Below are 16,199 nucleotides of genomic sequence, written 5' to 3'. Positions count from 1 at the left end.
GTTGCGTCAAGTCAAGGTAACACAACCAACCTCTTCCACCACCTGCAGCACAACCATGTGATTCGTTTGTTTCAACGTTTGTTTTTTTGGCACTTGGGGTGGTTATCGTCCATTTATCGTTATCGAGGTTAACTGCTCAATTTATCGTGATATTGATTTTAGGCCATATCGCCCAGCCCTACAAATAACTGAAACTAAATGAGCACAGGGAGAAAATGAAAGCTGTGACATTAACACTTTGTATTCAGTAGGTCAAGAGAATAAAGCAAGAGGCTGCAGTGTTATTCCGTGTCTGGTGTGCACATTTCCTGTGAAAAAAGCGCTGCAAAGTGTGAGGGGGCAAGGTGTCAGAGACTCCAGCTATTGCAGTACTTTTCTCATGCCTGAACATGCCAAAGGCTACAATTTGTCCTGCTCCACAAAGTGGATCTCTGTTGTGCCAGAACAGGTCGTAATTAATCTCTAGTGTGCTAACAAGGAGAGGCAAACTACTGCAAACAGGCTGTGCAGTACTCCTGCAGATGGTCAAAGCAAAAAGGTATTAACTGCCTACACAGTCTATTTATACACCAGGACAGCAAACTGGTCTACTTGGTTAGCCTGGTCATATATGGGTTCAAATTCTCAAACACATTGTGCTGAAATCATTCATTCTTACTTTTTAGAAGCAGCAGTGAAACAAAATACTCTAGAGGTAACAGTAAATGTATATGGGGAGAGGGTGGTGACTATCATACTACCACAAGATACCACATTTTAATTAAGTGTAGAATATATCTCTTTAACACGCTGCTGGGGAGCTACACTGATCACATCACAAAGCAGGGCTATAGTAAGTCTGGGCTCCGTGGAAATAGCTCCCCAACAGTTGCCAGGTGTATCCCTTAAATTTTCCCACACTTAGAAGAAGCAATTGCCTTCCTGCATGGGCTCATATTTTACTTTAACATGAATACCACTTGACATTGCCCTTTAAATCCCAGCAAGTGATGCACTTCACCTGCAATGACTCTGCTTGATTTACAGGAAAACACAAGGGAAGCTGGGACTTTGTGGGACTTTTTAGAAAACTTGAGCTATGGCTTTGTGTTCTTACCACCTCCTCCTTCCTTATGTGTACATGTGTGACTTTTAAGTGTTCACTGCTGTATACTATCCCATATCCTGGGGCAGCTGCTCATATTACTGCTGTAAATAATGTAATTATTATTTCCACTCCCTCGATGTAAAAAATAAATAAATAAATATTATTTTGTTACATGTGAACGTTATATTCTATTAGTTGCCACTGAACACCAGTGATGATTTGGGGTTTGTGCAGTAATGTCCAGTCACAAAGTGATAGGAAAAATGTTTACTTACCAGATTCAGCACCGTTTCAACAATATCCCGGTTGCTAACCTCTCCAGCCTGGATCAGTCCGGTAAGAACGGCAAATTTCATCTTGATATTCCGGATAGGAACCGATGGATTCATAATCCCAGCCGGGAGGACCACTGAACCTGATCCGGACATCATCACTGTCTCACCGGCCGCAGCGGAGACTGCAGCCGCGTGTTGCCCGTGACCTGGAGGAGGTTGTCGGTCCGAGAGCGACAGCGAGCCCGGCATTGTCACCGGTCTACCGCTTGTCATTTCCAGCCAAACCGGGAGCTTTCAGGAGCTGTTACGCTTTCTCTCTGCAATATACTTAATCACTGTTCTGGAGCATCACGAAAAAAAAAATGAAATAAACACTCGAGAAAAAAAAACAAAAACAAAAAAAAGCAAAACACCAAAAAAGAAATCACTCTCTGTCAGTGAAATCCACTCTGAGGAGTTCTGGTCAGTATGTCCGGTGTGAAATCGATGCCGGGCAGTTTACCGAGCTGACAGACCTGCGATGAACACACAAAGCTGTGCGTGATTGTGCCGCTCTCACGGATGTGCGCCGTTCAGTGGCTGTGCTGCCGTCACCGCCATGTTGCCGCCCCCTACCTGCCGTCCCGCTTACTACGCCTGCGGTGGCTGAGATACCGGAGACTTGTCGCTTCGCCACGTTCTCCGCGGCGTGGGCTGGAGCAGCCAAGACCGGCTGGCTTCAATAACTTTAGACAGACACTTAATGTAGACAGTAAAAAAATAGACCGTGTTATCCTGATGGCTAATGAATTTCAACAGGTTTCTCATTCCCTTAAGTCAAGATTAGATTTTACCGGTGAAGATTAGAGATTTATCTCATGCTAATTTAGTAATTTAGGTATGAGAAATGTTCTAATTGGAAAATCAAAACAATTATAGTAAAATAATATGAAATGAACACTGAGTAAAATAGAAATGGACGGATAAAAAGAAAAGAAAACCGCATGTGGTGGAAATGTTCGCATTAAAAGCAGAGCCATAGCCTAATATTACAGATGACTTCCACTGTTGGTGCACCAAACTGTATTTACTGTATTCAGTGATGAGTTGGTACACCTGAATATAATACCTGACCATATGCCAGCTTGCTAAAGATACCTGTACTCCTATCAAAAACGAGAATTAGGCCTACCAAATAACTCACTGTTGCTTTTATTTACATGTTCGTGAAAGGTTAATCAGACACTGCACATGTACACTTGTAAATGTCTGTATTGTAGCTGACAATTATTATTATCTTTCTCACAAAAACGTATGGTAGTTTCGTTATAGAGCGCCAGGTGTGGCATATCTCATGAAGGACAAATGTGACCTTGGATAGTCTTTTATGCAAGGCAATATAAATTTAATTACATTAGGATGAATACTAATACTGAGACAGGGTTTCTCTTAACTTTCCTACTGAATTAGGGAGCAGTCGTCTTGTGGACACACATTCAAATGGACAGTGTAATTATACTATGCAGCATTTCTGCCACTCCCCCCACCTTAAATGTTTTATGAGACAATTAAGAGGGCTGACTTCTCCAATATCTTTTACATGCCCTTATTTCTCACAGAGTAATGACTAAAAGATACACTGTTAGGGCATATTCCACTTATTTGTTTGCTATAAAAGAAAGACAAATCTGGATAGATGTAATCCCATACATATATATACATTTTAGAGAACGTTTCTGTGCACAAACATATGCTTTGTTTGTTTGGTTGTTTGTTTGTTTTTTTTAAAAAAGATAATAATCAAAAAATCAGTTTCCAGCATTTATATAAAACAGGCTGGCACTGACAGCTTGGGACAATTCTGTCAATCTTCCTTTCTGACAGTCGGAAGCTGAGCGTGCATTTCAAGAGCTCATTAAGCAGATCTGTGTCAGCATGGCTTCAAAAGAGTCGTGTCAGTTTTTACTGCTGTGCCTATCATGACTACCATTGTGTAATTTTGATGTATTTTGTGATAAACCACCGAAAATGATAGACATTGTAATATTTGACAGTTCACCTGCGAATGAAATGTAGAAGTTTGTTGAATGACATTGTTTTTTACTCACATATTTCTCGTGTTCTATTTTTCTCATGCTATATCTTTGCATAATGGCTTAGTTTGTAGACTGCATTGTATAAGGCATAAATATATTCTGTTTTATTTTTTCTAATGTTTTGTCTCTGCCTATCAACGCGTCACTGAATCATTGTAACTGAGAAACAAACACCGCTAGTGTTGAACTGAGATCAGTGAAGGAGGCTTGGTCTACACACACCAACAGCGTGTACATAAATGGCATACAAAAACCTAGACTGCCATCAAAAATGTATTGTATATGTATGGTGATATGTTCTCAACGTGCTAAAATAAATAAATGTACCCATGGCAAGATCATTAAGAGGAAAAAGAAAAGCTGCCACTGTAAAGATCATCAATCTGAAAATAGAGGAGCCATCTAGTGGCAGAAACTGACAGTTTTCCCAGTTTAACCCAAGTTACCATATATGTCTTGATGCATTCTCAATCATTCAGGTAAGTAAATCTCGTCACTCATACAAGTGACTTCTTCAGTCTCAGCTGACTGCAGGTTTCCCCAATCTTATAAACAGTACATTTGCAAGTTACCATATAGTTTGGGGGGAAAAAGCCAGAGAATAATAAAACAGTCTTTATTAGCTTTTTCAACCACTGAGGTGGCATTATAAAAGCAATCAATTTCAGATAAGTCATCCTCTGTGAACTATTTCGAGTCGCATGATTTTTGTAAAAAGCCAGCAGAGGTCCCTCTCATTCCAAATCAGAGTGAAGTGTGTTTCCTTGCTCGGTGTATGAACTTTTGTATTTAAAAATATTTAAGTATTTTTAAATGAGAATTTCTGACACCTCCTAAACATCTGTAACAAGTTCTTAGCTTCTTTTGACGATTAATCGAATTTACATACTCCCAAAAATACTGTTTAAATTTTTACTTCTTTTTAGAAGCAGACAATACAATTAGAAATCAGCACACAAGGCATTTCATCATTTTCATGGTTTTATTTTAAAAAAAAGACATTTTTGTACCTGACTGCACAATCCAGTACCCTAAAGCAGGTATGATCAAGTCAAACCTTAAGTCACCTTCTTCACAACCACTGAAGGTCAATGTTTATTACAGTTACACCCATTTCAAAATGGCAATAAAGGAGCAAAGTAAAACCAGCTTACAATTTTGTACCATGTGTTTGACAGAACGGTTCACACAGAAAAATGAATTAATATATGGAAAATTAACATATGTACTCATTACCCCTTCATATATATATATATATATGTATATATATACACACACACATATATACAAAATATACATTCTATTTAATTTACAGTATATTCACACACACACACAGACACACATATATACACTTGAGTGTACATCTAAATAATTATAGCTTTAAATCTGAAACAAACAAATATATGCTTCCCAGAAGCATTTCAGAGCTTGAATGTCCTAGACATTGTAGAAACAATAATACAATAATATTATTAAAGATAATTATTATAACATACAGTTTTAGAAACATGAAGGTAAATAAAATAGTCATAAATGTCAATGATATTGGCAGGATAATTAATTTCCCAATGAAGAATTATGCTCAGCACCTATAAGATGTCCTCTTTTAAAATTGTGCAATTACAGAGGAGCCATAAGTTATTTTCAGAGCATTTTGCATTCAGACAAACAAACAATAAACTGTGCTTTCGTTCTGGAGTCCTGTCTCTGCTTTTTGTGGCTGTTAGCAATGACTCAAAGGCTCAATGTTGATCTCAAGGCTGAGCAGACACAAGCAGCAAAGAATGTCAGATTTTGGTCTCTGGGCCGTCTGTGATTAGTGGCTGAAAGGAGTTGCGGATTCGGGCAGCTTCTGCAGCACAAAGGTGGCCAAAGGCTTTGTTGTACCAGTCTGGAGTCCTTCCCCTGAAATCAAAACACTATATTCAATATACTATAGCATACATCGCAAAATATTTAGAAATGCAGCTCAAACCATAAGAGAACAACTTTTCTTTGTAGCACTTTCTAAAAGAATCTTGTGTAAAAGCTCATTGTAGGACTTACTTCATGTCCACTCTGCAGATGTGAGTTAGTCTGGACTTTCCTGAGCCACAGGGCTCTAATAGGTAGTTAGACTCCAGGACTATAGCCCTTATCCCTCCTAAAGGAGGACAGTCTTCATGCTCTATAGACACAGAAACCAGGGAGCAAGCACCTTTGGGCAAGTCTGTCCTCCATGACCTTGAATGCACAGAAAGAGACTGATTATGGTATCTAAAGAAATACAATTTGAGCTATTCCCAAAATAAGAGAACATATGGTGCGTTGAGTTTTCTTAAGCACTCACCTAAGAACTACAAAGTCCCTGCTGGGATGAGGGGGCATGCGACTCAGGACATACTGAAACACTTCTGTTTGCCTGTCCAGTGTCTCGCACACTTTCCACTGAAGGAGGTCCATATCCCACAGGTGGCGCTCTCGCAGCACCCGGTTCAACACCACAGATGGCGGTGCTTCCACCTCGACAGACACTTTCCAACGTCTCAAAGGGTTGCCATCTCCCACCTGGATCACACACAAAGACACAAAAAGGATTGTTTTCATGTACCACTATCTTTGAAATAAAGATAGTGGTTTAGGTTTAGGTTAGAAAACTAACCTTCTTATAATAGAGCTCTGTGTTATCAGAGCTGCTGCAAGACACCCAGTATTTGGATTTTTCCCGGGCCTCTTTGAGCAGGTTCTGAAGTCTCCCCTCCAAAAGTGTTTGGTATGTTCCGTCCTCATCTTCCGACTGCTTGCACAGCTCGTCAATTGTTGGTGCATGCAAATCAGCCTCCACATAGGAATTACGCGACTGAGTAACCATCTCATGAGGGATCTAATGGGTGCATAAAAGCATAAGGTAAGGCTCACAGCAAATAAAAACAAGAGCAGATACTGCATTCAGGCTTTAAATTCTTACTGCATAATAAACACAGGTTCTCGTACCTCAAAGAGGCGGTTGCACTCTATGATCATGTGAGCGAGGCCCTGTGTCGCTGCTAAATTCTCATTCAGATCCTTCTGGTCTGGTCTACCAGTAGCATACTTCTTATGCATGGCCCTGGAGATTATATGAGGAGAGAAAACCTATTAGGCCAGCAGGGACTTCAGGTCAACATCCCCACAAGAAACAGTATATAAACCCTTCTTCCGCTCTGCAGGAAACCGCTTTGATCTCTTTAGCAACAATTTCAACTTGCTAAATTAGAGAGCTTTGCTTTGTTTGTACACAGCATGATCTCATAAAACATTAAGCTTTAACTGGGGTAAAACTGGCCCAGAAAGAGAGTTATCTACTGCACCCCTGAGGGGTGAGTAAAATCTGTAACCCACTTTATAGCGATCTTTATGGAGCTGTGGGGAAGATAATCATGCAGGAGTTAATGTATGCATGTCTTCATCATTATTTTTGTAAACACAGAATGGCAGGTAATGTTACCCAAAACCAGAGACACCAAGTTAAGTGTAACACAAGAAAAAAAGAAAACAATACCTTGGTGAAAGATTGTCCTTCTTCATTTTGTTGAGATGGAAGAGGGACGGAGCCAGGCACACAGCAATATTCATAGGTGTCATCTGGTTCTCCGCCACAGAGGAAGTGACATCACTAAGGAAACAGAGTAGCGTCTGCAGTACCTCTCGGTTTTCATCAGACATCAACATGATGGCTGCCTGGACAGCTTGTAATCTTTGGTCCTTTGGTACATCTGCACAGGTTAATAGAAGGATTAAAAAAACAACATTTCTGCTTTGCAGAGGAAGTGATATCAGATAAAAACGCAATCTTTACTTACACTGGTAAATATGGAGGAAGGTCTCTCCCAGCTTGCTGGTAAGTAGGGGCTCAGGTAAGTCCCTGAAGAATTGCTTCACCATATCAGCCACATCATAGGCGGACTGATCCTCATAATTCACATTTTCTGGAGAACTTTCATTCATCTGCCTCAGAGCTTGAATTCGAGACTTCACGCCTGATTTACGAAAAAGACCCACCTGGAAACAAAACAGTGATATCACATAAACTTCATATATGAAAATGAAAGGCATGTGCAGTGTGAGAGTATCGTATGCTGTCACTGACCTGGTCAAGACACTGACTCCTCAAGTACCGCAGGGCCTGCTGCAGGCCGAGGGGCAAGGGCTGTCCTGAACGCTGCACATGCACAATGAGAGGAACTCCGAACACAATCTTATCCTTATAATCTGGTACCTTCATTCTCTTCATAAATTTTGGCACAGACCTAGGAGAGACATTAGCACATGTTTTAAAAAATTCTCTTGAGACTAAAGAAAGATAATGACAATGAAGGACGCCAATACAGTATATCAGGATTTGGACAAATACATACATAAAGAATACTGACGACTGAGAGTGATTATCAGTTCAAAGAACTGTAATAAAATCCAAATGGAAAATAGGAATCAAACATAAGTAGATGGGAGGATATGTTAGACTTACCAAGCCCAGCCATGTTTATTGGTCAGGGAATATTTCTCCATGATTGCAGTCAAACGCAACAGTGAAAACTTTTGTAACAAACTCAGCTGGCCTGCTGATTGGTTTGTAATCTGCAGGGATGCTCTTGAGTGACTTAGACGATTAGATATCTGAAAGCTGGGCCATCGTAACCTAATGCCAACAGAGATGAAAAAAAGCAAAGAAAATAGAGTAAACTTTTATTCATCTTAACATACTCTTACTGCTTAGTTCAATCAGTTCAGTCTTACCTATTAGGTCTTGTGAGTGATGCACCTACTCCGGAGTCCCTCCTTTCCCTGAGCCTTGTAGATTCTGTCTCTGTAAGTGATACTTTGTCTCTGTCTCCATCACTAGGCACGATCTGGCTTTCCGTGACAGAATTTCCCTCAAAGTCCAATGTAATCTGACTAGAGGACTGAAGCCCCGCTGTATCATCCTTCCCGTCATCGATCTGTACTATCCCCTCGCCTCCAGGTAACACATTTTTTGACCAGTGGTCCACTATCTGTTGTAGACCATTGACATGCAGCAAGATATCATCCAGGTGTGGAAACAGATCCTCTTTCTCCAGGTCTATCAGGTCTCCAGTGCTGGCATACAGATGCGAGCCAGGAACATTATCGTACACACTGATGCGGCTACCTCTGGAAGAGGACTTGGTGGCAGGCCGTGTTTCCTTCCTGCATGAAATTAAAGGGGAGTCCAGGTGCATACTGCCAGTGTGCCAGTTAATTGAGGCACCACCAGTTGGGGACAGGCTCTCTATGGACAATGCTTTGGGAAAGGTTCCTGGCTTGTGGTCTTTGGGAATGTGGACCACGAGGTTTTCATAAGAGCAAAATTCATTTCTACGATTTTGTTCTGCAACTTTATTCATTTGGGATCCTGAGAAGATGTCCATGTCCTCCAAATACATGCCACTGCGTTTATGGTCAACACGGTGAGGCTTATGCTCTTTTAGGCTGGGTGTGCTGACAGTGCTGCCACCAGAATGGCTGCTACCCTCACTACTGGAGTGGGATGGCAGAATTTTATTGCATGGTGGTTCCAGAGCTCCACCATCTCCATTTATGATGTCTTCACACCTCAATTTCTTCAGGACCTGGGCCTCCTGCTGCAGCACAGGAGAGCTGATTACCAGCGTCTTATGGCCTTTTCCCAGATTACCTCGGGAGCTCAGTGTATCCATACGCTTTAGTAACTCCTTGGCACAAGAGCGGGTTGTTTTGCTGTGCTTGTCAGATGGTGAATTGAAGTGAGCAAATTCTTTGGGGATGTGAGGCATTGTGAGAGAAGTCGAGTCTGGCATTGCTGCAGTGTCTGAGCAGGTGCGATTGGAACAGTCAGAGTCCTCTGTGCTGAGGCCCCGATGACCGCTGCCTCCGCTGCTCTCGCTGTGCAAAGAAGAGACCTCTGGCTCGCTGAGGTCTGTCAGAACACTCTCGCTGCTGGTGGTAGTTCTCAGAGGCACACCATCTCTGGAGAGCTCACCCTCTCTGTGATTTCCCAGCAGACTGTCAATGTCCTGTAACCTGGACCAGCGCCGGCTGCTCCACTCAAAGGTCCATTTGTCACTAATAGCAAACAGATCGTCTTCATCAGAGTCTTCACTCTGGGAAAAGAAAGATTATTTTACAGTAATTATTCTGGCAGATATAACTGCAACTGCTGCTATGTAGGTCTCATGAAAGTAACTACAGTAGTAAATAACTATTCACTGGAATAATAATAATAATAATCAAAAAGACAATGGATGCAGAAACACTCCACAAAGGATAATTTGCATATTTTTCCTCTTTGTATTGTGTGTGTGAAAAAAATTTCACTGGAAGCTAAAACGTGTGTACTATCACACAAAGCACAAAGGATAGCTACAGGCAATAAAAGGAAAACGTGTTTGCAAAGGACTAATACCATTATGCAACCAGCCAAGAAAAGGCTACATTCCAATGCGTGAACAAATAAGAAGTAATAACCGTGAATGTAATAATAGTTGTATATAAAGATAAAGTTAGGTTCTATTTGTGCTGAAGCATGTATTAACATTTCTTTTCAACATCTTAAAAATTACTGATAACTACTGTGGTATTAGACTCATAGATTTTTTTTTCTATCAAGAGCTACAAATGAAGAATAACAGCTCAAAGCAGTCCAGAGTATGTGGAGAGTCGCACACAAAAGGCTATGGTTGTGGCAAAAACAAATATATAACCAACTGAGTAATAAAGTGTTTTAAAAATATATCTCTTCAAGGAGGATGCCGTTTTCCCCAAATCCAAAATGCATTTAATGTTATATTATACTTGTCACAACTGTAAAAGTAAAAAGATTTTAGCACTTACTTTCTTCTTTGGAAGATTCACGTCAAGTTTCATAGAGGCACACTTATTTAAAGTGTGGAGTCGCCTGAAAGAAAAACAGCCATAGGATGAAAAGCTGTTCCAAGCAAACAAAAGAAAGCACCAGTAGTAATCAACACCAGATGAGCAGACTAGAAAAAGATCCACTTCTGTTTGTTGTTTAAGTGTTAATCTGATCAGCGTCTGTTTTGGATGCACAGCCAGACCCAGAGGGAAACTGAATTTATCCATATAATAATACCCTAAACCTAATGAACACCGGTAATTGTCAGTTGCTCTGTTCTCTAAGTGATAGTGGCTTGAAGGGCTGCCTGTAGCAGTCTGAACAAAGGTGAACTTTAGTTCAACTTTGCCTAATCAAATTCATTCAAAATGTTCCCCTGTACGTGTTAACGTATAGGTCTTAAATGTGATCTTCAACTTAGCATGGTGATTTAGAAAGACTGTCCTTAACATGAAGCATAGACAATATAGTTGTATGTTTTGCATTTATCATAATCTATTTATAAATACTGATGTACATTTCCTTAATGTAGTTTTATAAAGACAAACAGTGAATGCTTTCAGTATCTCTAATAAACATCACAAACTAAGGCTTTGAGCGTATCCTTAGTGATTACAGTTTATAGGAGTTTGTGGGTGTGCCAACTGGAATTTACAGTACACTGTACAACGGCACTAAGAGCTGAAAATGAACCAACCGCTGCAGATGGAAAAAATGACGACATAAGAAAACACACTCCCGCTAAACTGAATGTTGGCTTTAGACAAAGAAACAAATGTGCGGTAAGATAATCACAAGCTTTAACGGCTCCACATACTGCTAACAGGCTTTTTTTAACCGACTGACAGTATTGTTCTGTGTCAGTAAAAGGCCTCTAACCATTCTCCAGTGTTACAGAAGGGGTTAGTTAAACAAGACGTTCCCATGATTGTTACTGTAGATAGTGGAGCACTGAAGAGGGGGATCTCTAAGCTGGGGGCCCTTTATTCCGCAGGCCAGAAGAGCTTTGAATGTGGTTACTAAAAAAAGGAGGCTGCTTACTGAAGGATCAGAGAGCAACTCACACACATAAAATAACTATCTGCTTCAGTTCAATCACAAGATGAAGGCGGCTGTTTATTTTTGCACACATGCCTGTGGTGGCAAAACTGATAATAAAGCCATCCTAATGTTACCATAGAGATGGAGGGACGTCGTGGACAACAATCACGTTAGAGGTGGAACTGTTTCCAATTGTGCTGTATTTATCCTGTGGCTAGTTTGGAATTCAGATGAGTTGCTTTAGGGTTGTTTAGAGTCACAGCATATTGAGCTGTGCGAGGCACCCCTCACGTTCCTTCTGCTTTCCTCTTGGGATGGTTGCTATAGTTACAGTGGTAGCCCGAGTGCTGTTTGCATCTTGGCTTGAAAAAGTATATGCGTTGTCTCACCCTACAAGAACGTTATGTGTAACCACCAGTTGTTCGCTTAGTGTACGTTTTTAGTCATTCTCTGGCAAACTAGGAAATTATATACAGTATTTAGGCATAGTTGGGTTAGATGAACAACAGAAGAGTCTCATCAGTGCTCTTGCAAGTGAAGGATTTAACAAAGCTGCAATAGGCATAAAATGTGGAAAAGGCCAAAAAATTTAAAAACAGCTGTATCCTCTTGCAGTGCTAAAAATAGGTCAATGATCCCATCTGACTTCAGAAGAGTCAAACACACGATTGGACAACCATATCCTTCCACCTGATGTTGTTCTAATTTATGCTGGCCAAAGTCTCCAATCCCAGGCTAAGTGTTCTAAAGCCTGGAAACTCTCGTCTCTCTCAGATTACTTACAAACTACAAAAAGGACATCAGGTTAATATAGAAGTATTTTATCCAGTGCGGGCAAAGAGCATGTTGCTTACACCAACTTTAAACCAAAATTTTCATTTTGTCCATTTGGGGACCACCATATCTGTGCGACCTGATGAAGGTCTGTAAGCAGTGATTTAATAAATGAAATAATAAACGTAACTCCAAGTGGGAAAAAAACTTCATAGTAAGCTACTTTCAGCTGATCGCTTGCCACAAGGGGTCCCCACAGTGGGTAGCTTCATGTTTGACTTGGCAGAGTTTTGAGCTGAATGCCCTTCCTGACGTGATCCCAAAGGGGATAGCCAACGAGTTTATGTAATAACAGTTGTATAAATACAGGATTTGTGTCTGCAGCTTTTAGCTTTTAAACTTTTTTCACATCATTACATGGAAGTTGTGCTTTCATGTCAAACTTCACAGGGCCTTTAACATAGCTCCACTTCAGTGTTTGCAACTTTATTTCAAAGATTAGCTATAAATATCTGACATGGCATTACCTGCACAGAGGTTCCACAAGATCTTTGTCCAAAAAATCATGATCTCTTTTCACAGGAGTAATGTCAATGGGAAACTGCGAGTCTGGGGGGAAAAAAGAATAAAGTTGGAGAAAGAAGCAGTGTTCAAATTCCTCCCTGACATTTTAGCAGTGTTCTTGGATATGATGAATGGAAAGAGAGATGAGGAAACCACATTCTTTCCAGAACTACATTGAAAGCTGGGAGACCATTAACTTGTTTTGTATGTGATGCTAATGAGCAGAGACAGAATTTGTCCAAATAACAGCGTTCAGGCTTGTGAGCATTACGTCTTGCCCTGGGTATGGGCTTCCTCTTACATAACTTAAGAGGATGAATCTAACATTCCACTGCATTCATGTCAAGTTGTCGACTTCTTATAAAAAGCAGAGGTTGCTCGGTCTGATTTTAAAGTTGGGCAAATATTCTGATAAACTGTATTCTGGACTTAAAAAATGGCAAAAGCTTCAAGCACTGGGATAATTTCTAATACACAATCCCAATATCATACTAAAATTATGTTAACTTATCATTCACTCAAACAGCAATGTCTGTATTCATTGCCAAAGTCCAGATACTATCTACAAACTGTCAGAAAACAAATATATTGCACCACAGCACATCAGAAGTCTGGCCACGACGCAGAGATCTGAGGGAGTATAGCTACCTTAAGCTCTGATAAAACCCAGTTCTTCCCATGACTTTAGTCTTTAAGCACAGAGGACATGTTTATGTAGTAATCGTAGCTTGGAAAAGATTAGACTTTAAAAGCAACTGAATTTTCCACTTGTTTTGCTGTGTCTAGGGATCTGACTGCGGTCCAAGCTCCAAGGCTTCCTGAGAATAGTGGTGTAAATGAGGCGCACTATGCAGCTCATGAATACATGGTTTTGTGTACAGTGTTGGGGGCAGACCAGATAACACTGTGTACCATTATTCACTCATCAGCTTGCAAGTCCATGTTCAATCAGAAACACTGTTCTATTTAGGAACAGATCTAAAATTAAAAAAAGCCATTTTTAGTTCCTTACAGAAGCCTTTTATTGCTGTTCTACTTTATTAACCTCTTCCCTTTAATGCCAACATTTTGACCCTTTGGTCATGTGTGAATGTGTGGAGGAGTTTTTTTTGTTTTTTGTTTTACCTTCAAAGAGCTGAGCATACTGGGGAAATCCTGCTGCCCGCAGCCAATCACACGCCTCTTTCGCCTCAATTTCTGAAATACAAAAAATGTTGTTGTCTGAGATAAAAAGTGAAATTTAATCACATTAGATGAGTTAGTTTTCATTTTGACAAAGAAACTGGGCTTTCAAGTGAAAACAAAACCAAGCCTGCGCCTCTTTCCAACACGCACAACAAACTTAAGGTTGGACAGACAGCAGATCTGGGTAAATCCAGAGATACTATCATGTATGAAACAAACAGTGACAAAATGTAAATAGGGTAAAAGGATCCTTATCAGCACTCTATGCATCTTTAATAGAGTCCAAGCAAAGCAAACAAGTAGAGTTTGTGATAAAGAATTGATCCCTCCAGTCATGATCATAAACTGGTCCCGGTGACCTGCAGAGTGAGACGTCTGCAGAGCCGCTGATGACAAGGAGAGGAAACAGACCATTGGCGCCTTTCCATTAATGCTAATAGAGCTGGGTGACATTTACCGCCTACACAAGACATGCTGTCTGACACGCCAGTGCTACAGTAAATAGGTTGCCTTACATTAGGAGAGGAAATGTAAAACTGTAGTCAATAAACATCAGAATTTATAAGAATGTGTTAGGAGAAATAATTCAGGTATTAAAAATGATTATTATTGCTTTTTTATGGTAAAAAAAAAGGCCTACTTGTCCTCATTGAAGAAGATTACTTGCTGTTTATTGCAGTTTTCTATAAAAACAAACATTTTTCTTAAGGTTTTTAAACTTCTGGTTGTTCTGAAAAATGCTTTTTGTTTTACTTTTTATCTTACGATAATTAACAAACTGATCCGAAGATTAATTTATAACAAAAATTCTTAAAGTTCCAAAAATTCTTAAAAACTTCATAAAAACAAATAACCAAACAATCCCTTATCATTTGTTATCCATGATCAGCCACTCTACGGGCACATTTTTAAGCATTAGAAACCTAAGTAACTCTGTGGTAAATTATTTAACATAAAACATATGAAGCACAGATTTTATATCTACCTAAATCTATATATTAAACAATTCTTACCAGTTTCAGGGTGGGTTTTTTGTTGTTATTGTTTAAAAACCTTTCCACAATTTGAAGAAGAATACAAACAGTAAACATTACATCCAGAATAATCGTGCATAAACTGCGCCAGCGGCTGACAAACAATTCTCCCATTACATATCTGAAGTCTTATTTCCAAGCCCTATCTGAGCCTGACACAATACGACTGAAACATAAAACACCATCATTCATCACACTATACTGCATAATTACAGCAGTTGTATTGTTAGAATGAATATGCAGCTACTGGATGTTTTTCCAGATATAATCCAGAACTCACCTGTGCTGCTTTACTTGTTTTCCATCCAGAAATCTATAAAAAGTGACTTTGGTCATGCAACTGAATAAATATTAACAGTTCCCTCTGTCCTTGGATGATAGAAAAGGTCTGCTGTTTACCCCCTTAACCAGCAGTTAAGTCAACATGGGTAGGCGGCCAGGAGCCACTCTGCTCTGTTCCCACCTGTATCAGCAGGAGCTAAAGGTTTTCTGAGCAACTAGCCTTCCCTCTTAGGGGGATAATATCAGGCCTGTATTATTCAACTGTAGCTCATAGTGAGAGCGCTGCCAGGTCCTCTTGTGTCCCACAGCCACAGGTTGGACCACTGGGAGCAAGTAACATGAGCTGGGAATTCCTCTCTGTTTGGCATTCTGTAACACGATACTGAGACATTCTGTCCTCTCATCCTCTCTCTAAGGAAATCTCTTGTGGATAAAAGGCTGGATGGGCATGATGCCAAAAATGAGAACTTGTGTTTTCCCTCCACAACCCACAGCTTTAAAACTGTGTACAGTATAAAATTACAGTTTCACAAAGAGATGAAACCCAGTTTGGCTGTGACACAATAGCCCTGAATGTTAAAAGCTGTGCACAACTAAAGCATCTGTGGCAACCGAGGGCGTCCTTCCTTTACCATTGTCTTTGTGCAACATTACCAAAAATAAATTTTTAAAATAACCAGCTGTTATGTAATTCATTGCATGGATATGACGTGACAAAATGCTCAAAGAAAACCTAGCTTGGATACAGAATGAGCTGGGTAGACCCACAGTCTCATCCCAAACTTTTGATAAATATTGATTGGCAACAACATGAGCAAAAACTTTTCGGGTTTTTATTTTGTTTTGTCCTGAGCCTTTATGACAAACAGTAATCTCCTTCCTTCCATACTCTTTTGTAAAACAATCCAAAATAAAAAGAACAAATTCATTCATTCAGTCTTATTGTGAATAAGTACAAACAATTATCGTCAGTGAAGCATCTGTCTTAATATGCCTACTCTCCAAAACACT

The 16,199-nt window shown here is 40.0% G+C and overlaps 2 protein-coding genes across 17 annotated transcripts in view; both read right to left on the bottom strand.

Moving 5' to 3' along the window:
* nbeab (neurobeachin b) overlaps positions 1-1,974 on the bottom strand; it is a 200,757-nt gene extending 198,783 nt beyond the window's left edge. For 4 of the 7 annotated variants that reach the window (XM_005455018.4, XM_025898038.1, XM_019367747.2 and 1 more), the window contains exon 1: positions 1,363-1,974. In XM_005455018.4, the coding sequence (XP_005455075.1) occupies positions 1,363-1,635 (273 nt within the window). In that variant the 5' untranslated portion in view covers positions 1,636-1,974. The remainder of the gene's footprint in view (positions 1-1,362) is intronic. The other 3 variants (XM_019367748.2, XM_019367749.2, XM_025898039.1) reach the window with 1 other exon arrangement.
* A 2,431-nt stretch (positions 1,975-4,405) lies between these two features.
* stard13b (StAR related lipid transfer domain containing 13b) overlaps positions 4,406-16,199 on the bottom strand; it is a 61,008-nt gene continuing 49,214 nt past the window's right edge. For 8 of the 10 annotated variants that reach the window (XM_005455009.4, XM_005455010.4, XM_003450134.5 and 5 more), the window contains 13 exons: positions 13,813-13,884; positions 12,651-12,732; positions 10,287-10,350; positions 8,193-9,556; positions 7,924-8,094; positions 7,546-7,705; positions 7,259-7,457; positions 6,958-7,171; positions 6,411-6,525; positions 6,079-6,300; positions 5,767-5,984; positions 5,484-5,660; positions 4,406-5,342 (listed from right to left, as the gene is read on the bottom strand). In XM_005455009.4, coding sequence (XP_005455066.1) covers positions 5,225-5,342; positions 5,484-5,660; positions 5,767-5,984; positions 6,079-6,300; positions 6,411-6,525; positions 6,958-7,171; positions 7,259-7,457; positions 7,546-7,705; positions 7,924-8,094; positions 8,193-9,556; positions 10,287-10,350; positions 12,651-12,732; positions 13,813-13,884 — 3,176 coding nt within the window. In that variant the 3' untranslated portion in view covers positions 4,406-5,224. Of the gene's footprint in view, positions 5,343-5,483; positions 5,661-5,766; positions 5,985-6,078; positions 6,301-6,410; positions 6,526-6,957; positions 7,172-7,258; positions 7,458-7,545; positions 7,706-7,923; positions 8,095-8,192; positions 9,557-10,286; positions 10,351-12,650; positions 12,733-13,812; positions 13,885-14,885; positions 15,161-15,186; positions 16,143-16,199 lie in introns of those variants that run through there. The other 2 variants (XM_019345106.2, XM_019345107.2) reach the window with 2 other exon arrangements.

The sequence above is a fragment of the Oreochromis niloticus genome, linkage group LG14 (genome assembly GCF_001858045.2).
Source record: "Oreochromis niloticus isolate F11D_XX linkage group LG14, O_niloticus_UMD_NMBU, whole genome shotgun sequence".
NCBI classification, from domain to species: Eukaryota; Metazoa; Chordata; class Actinopteri; order Cichliformes; family Cichlidae; genus Oreochromis; species Oreochromis niloticus.
This window is presented reverse-complemented; position numbering and strand designations above follow the sequence as displayed.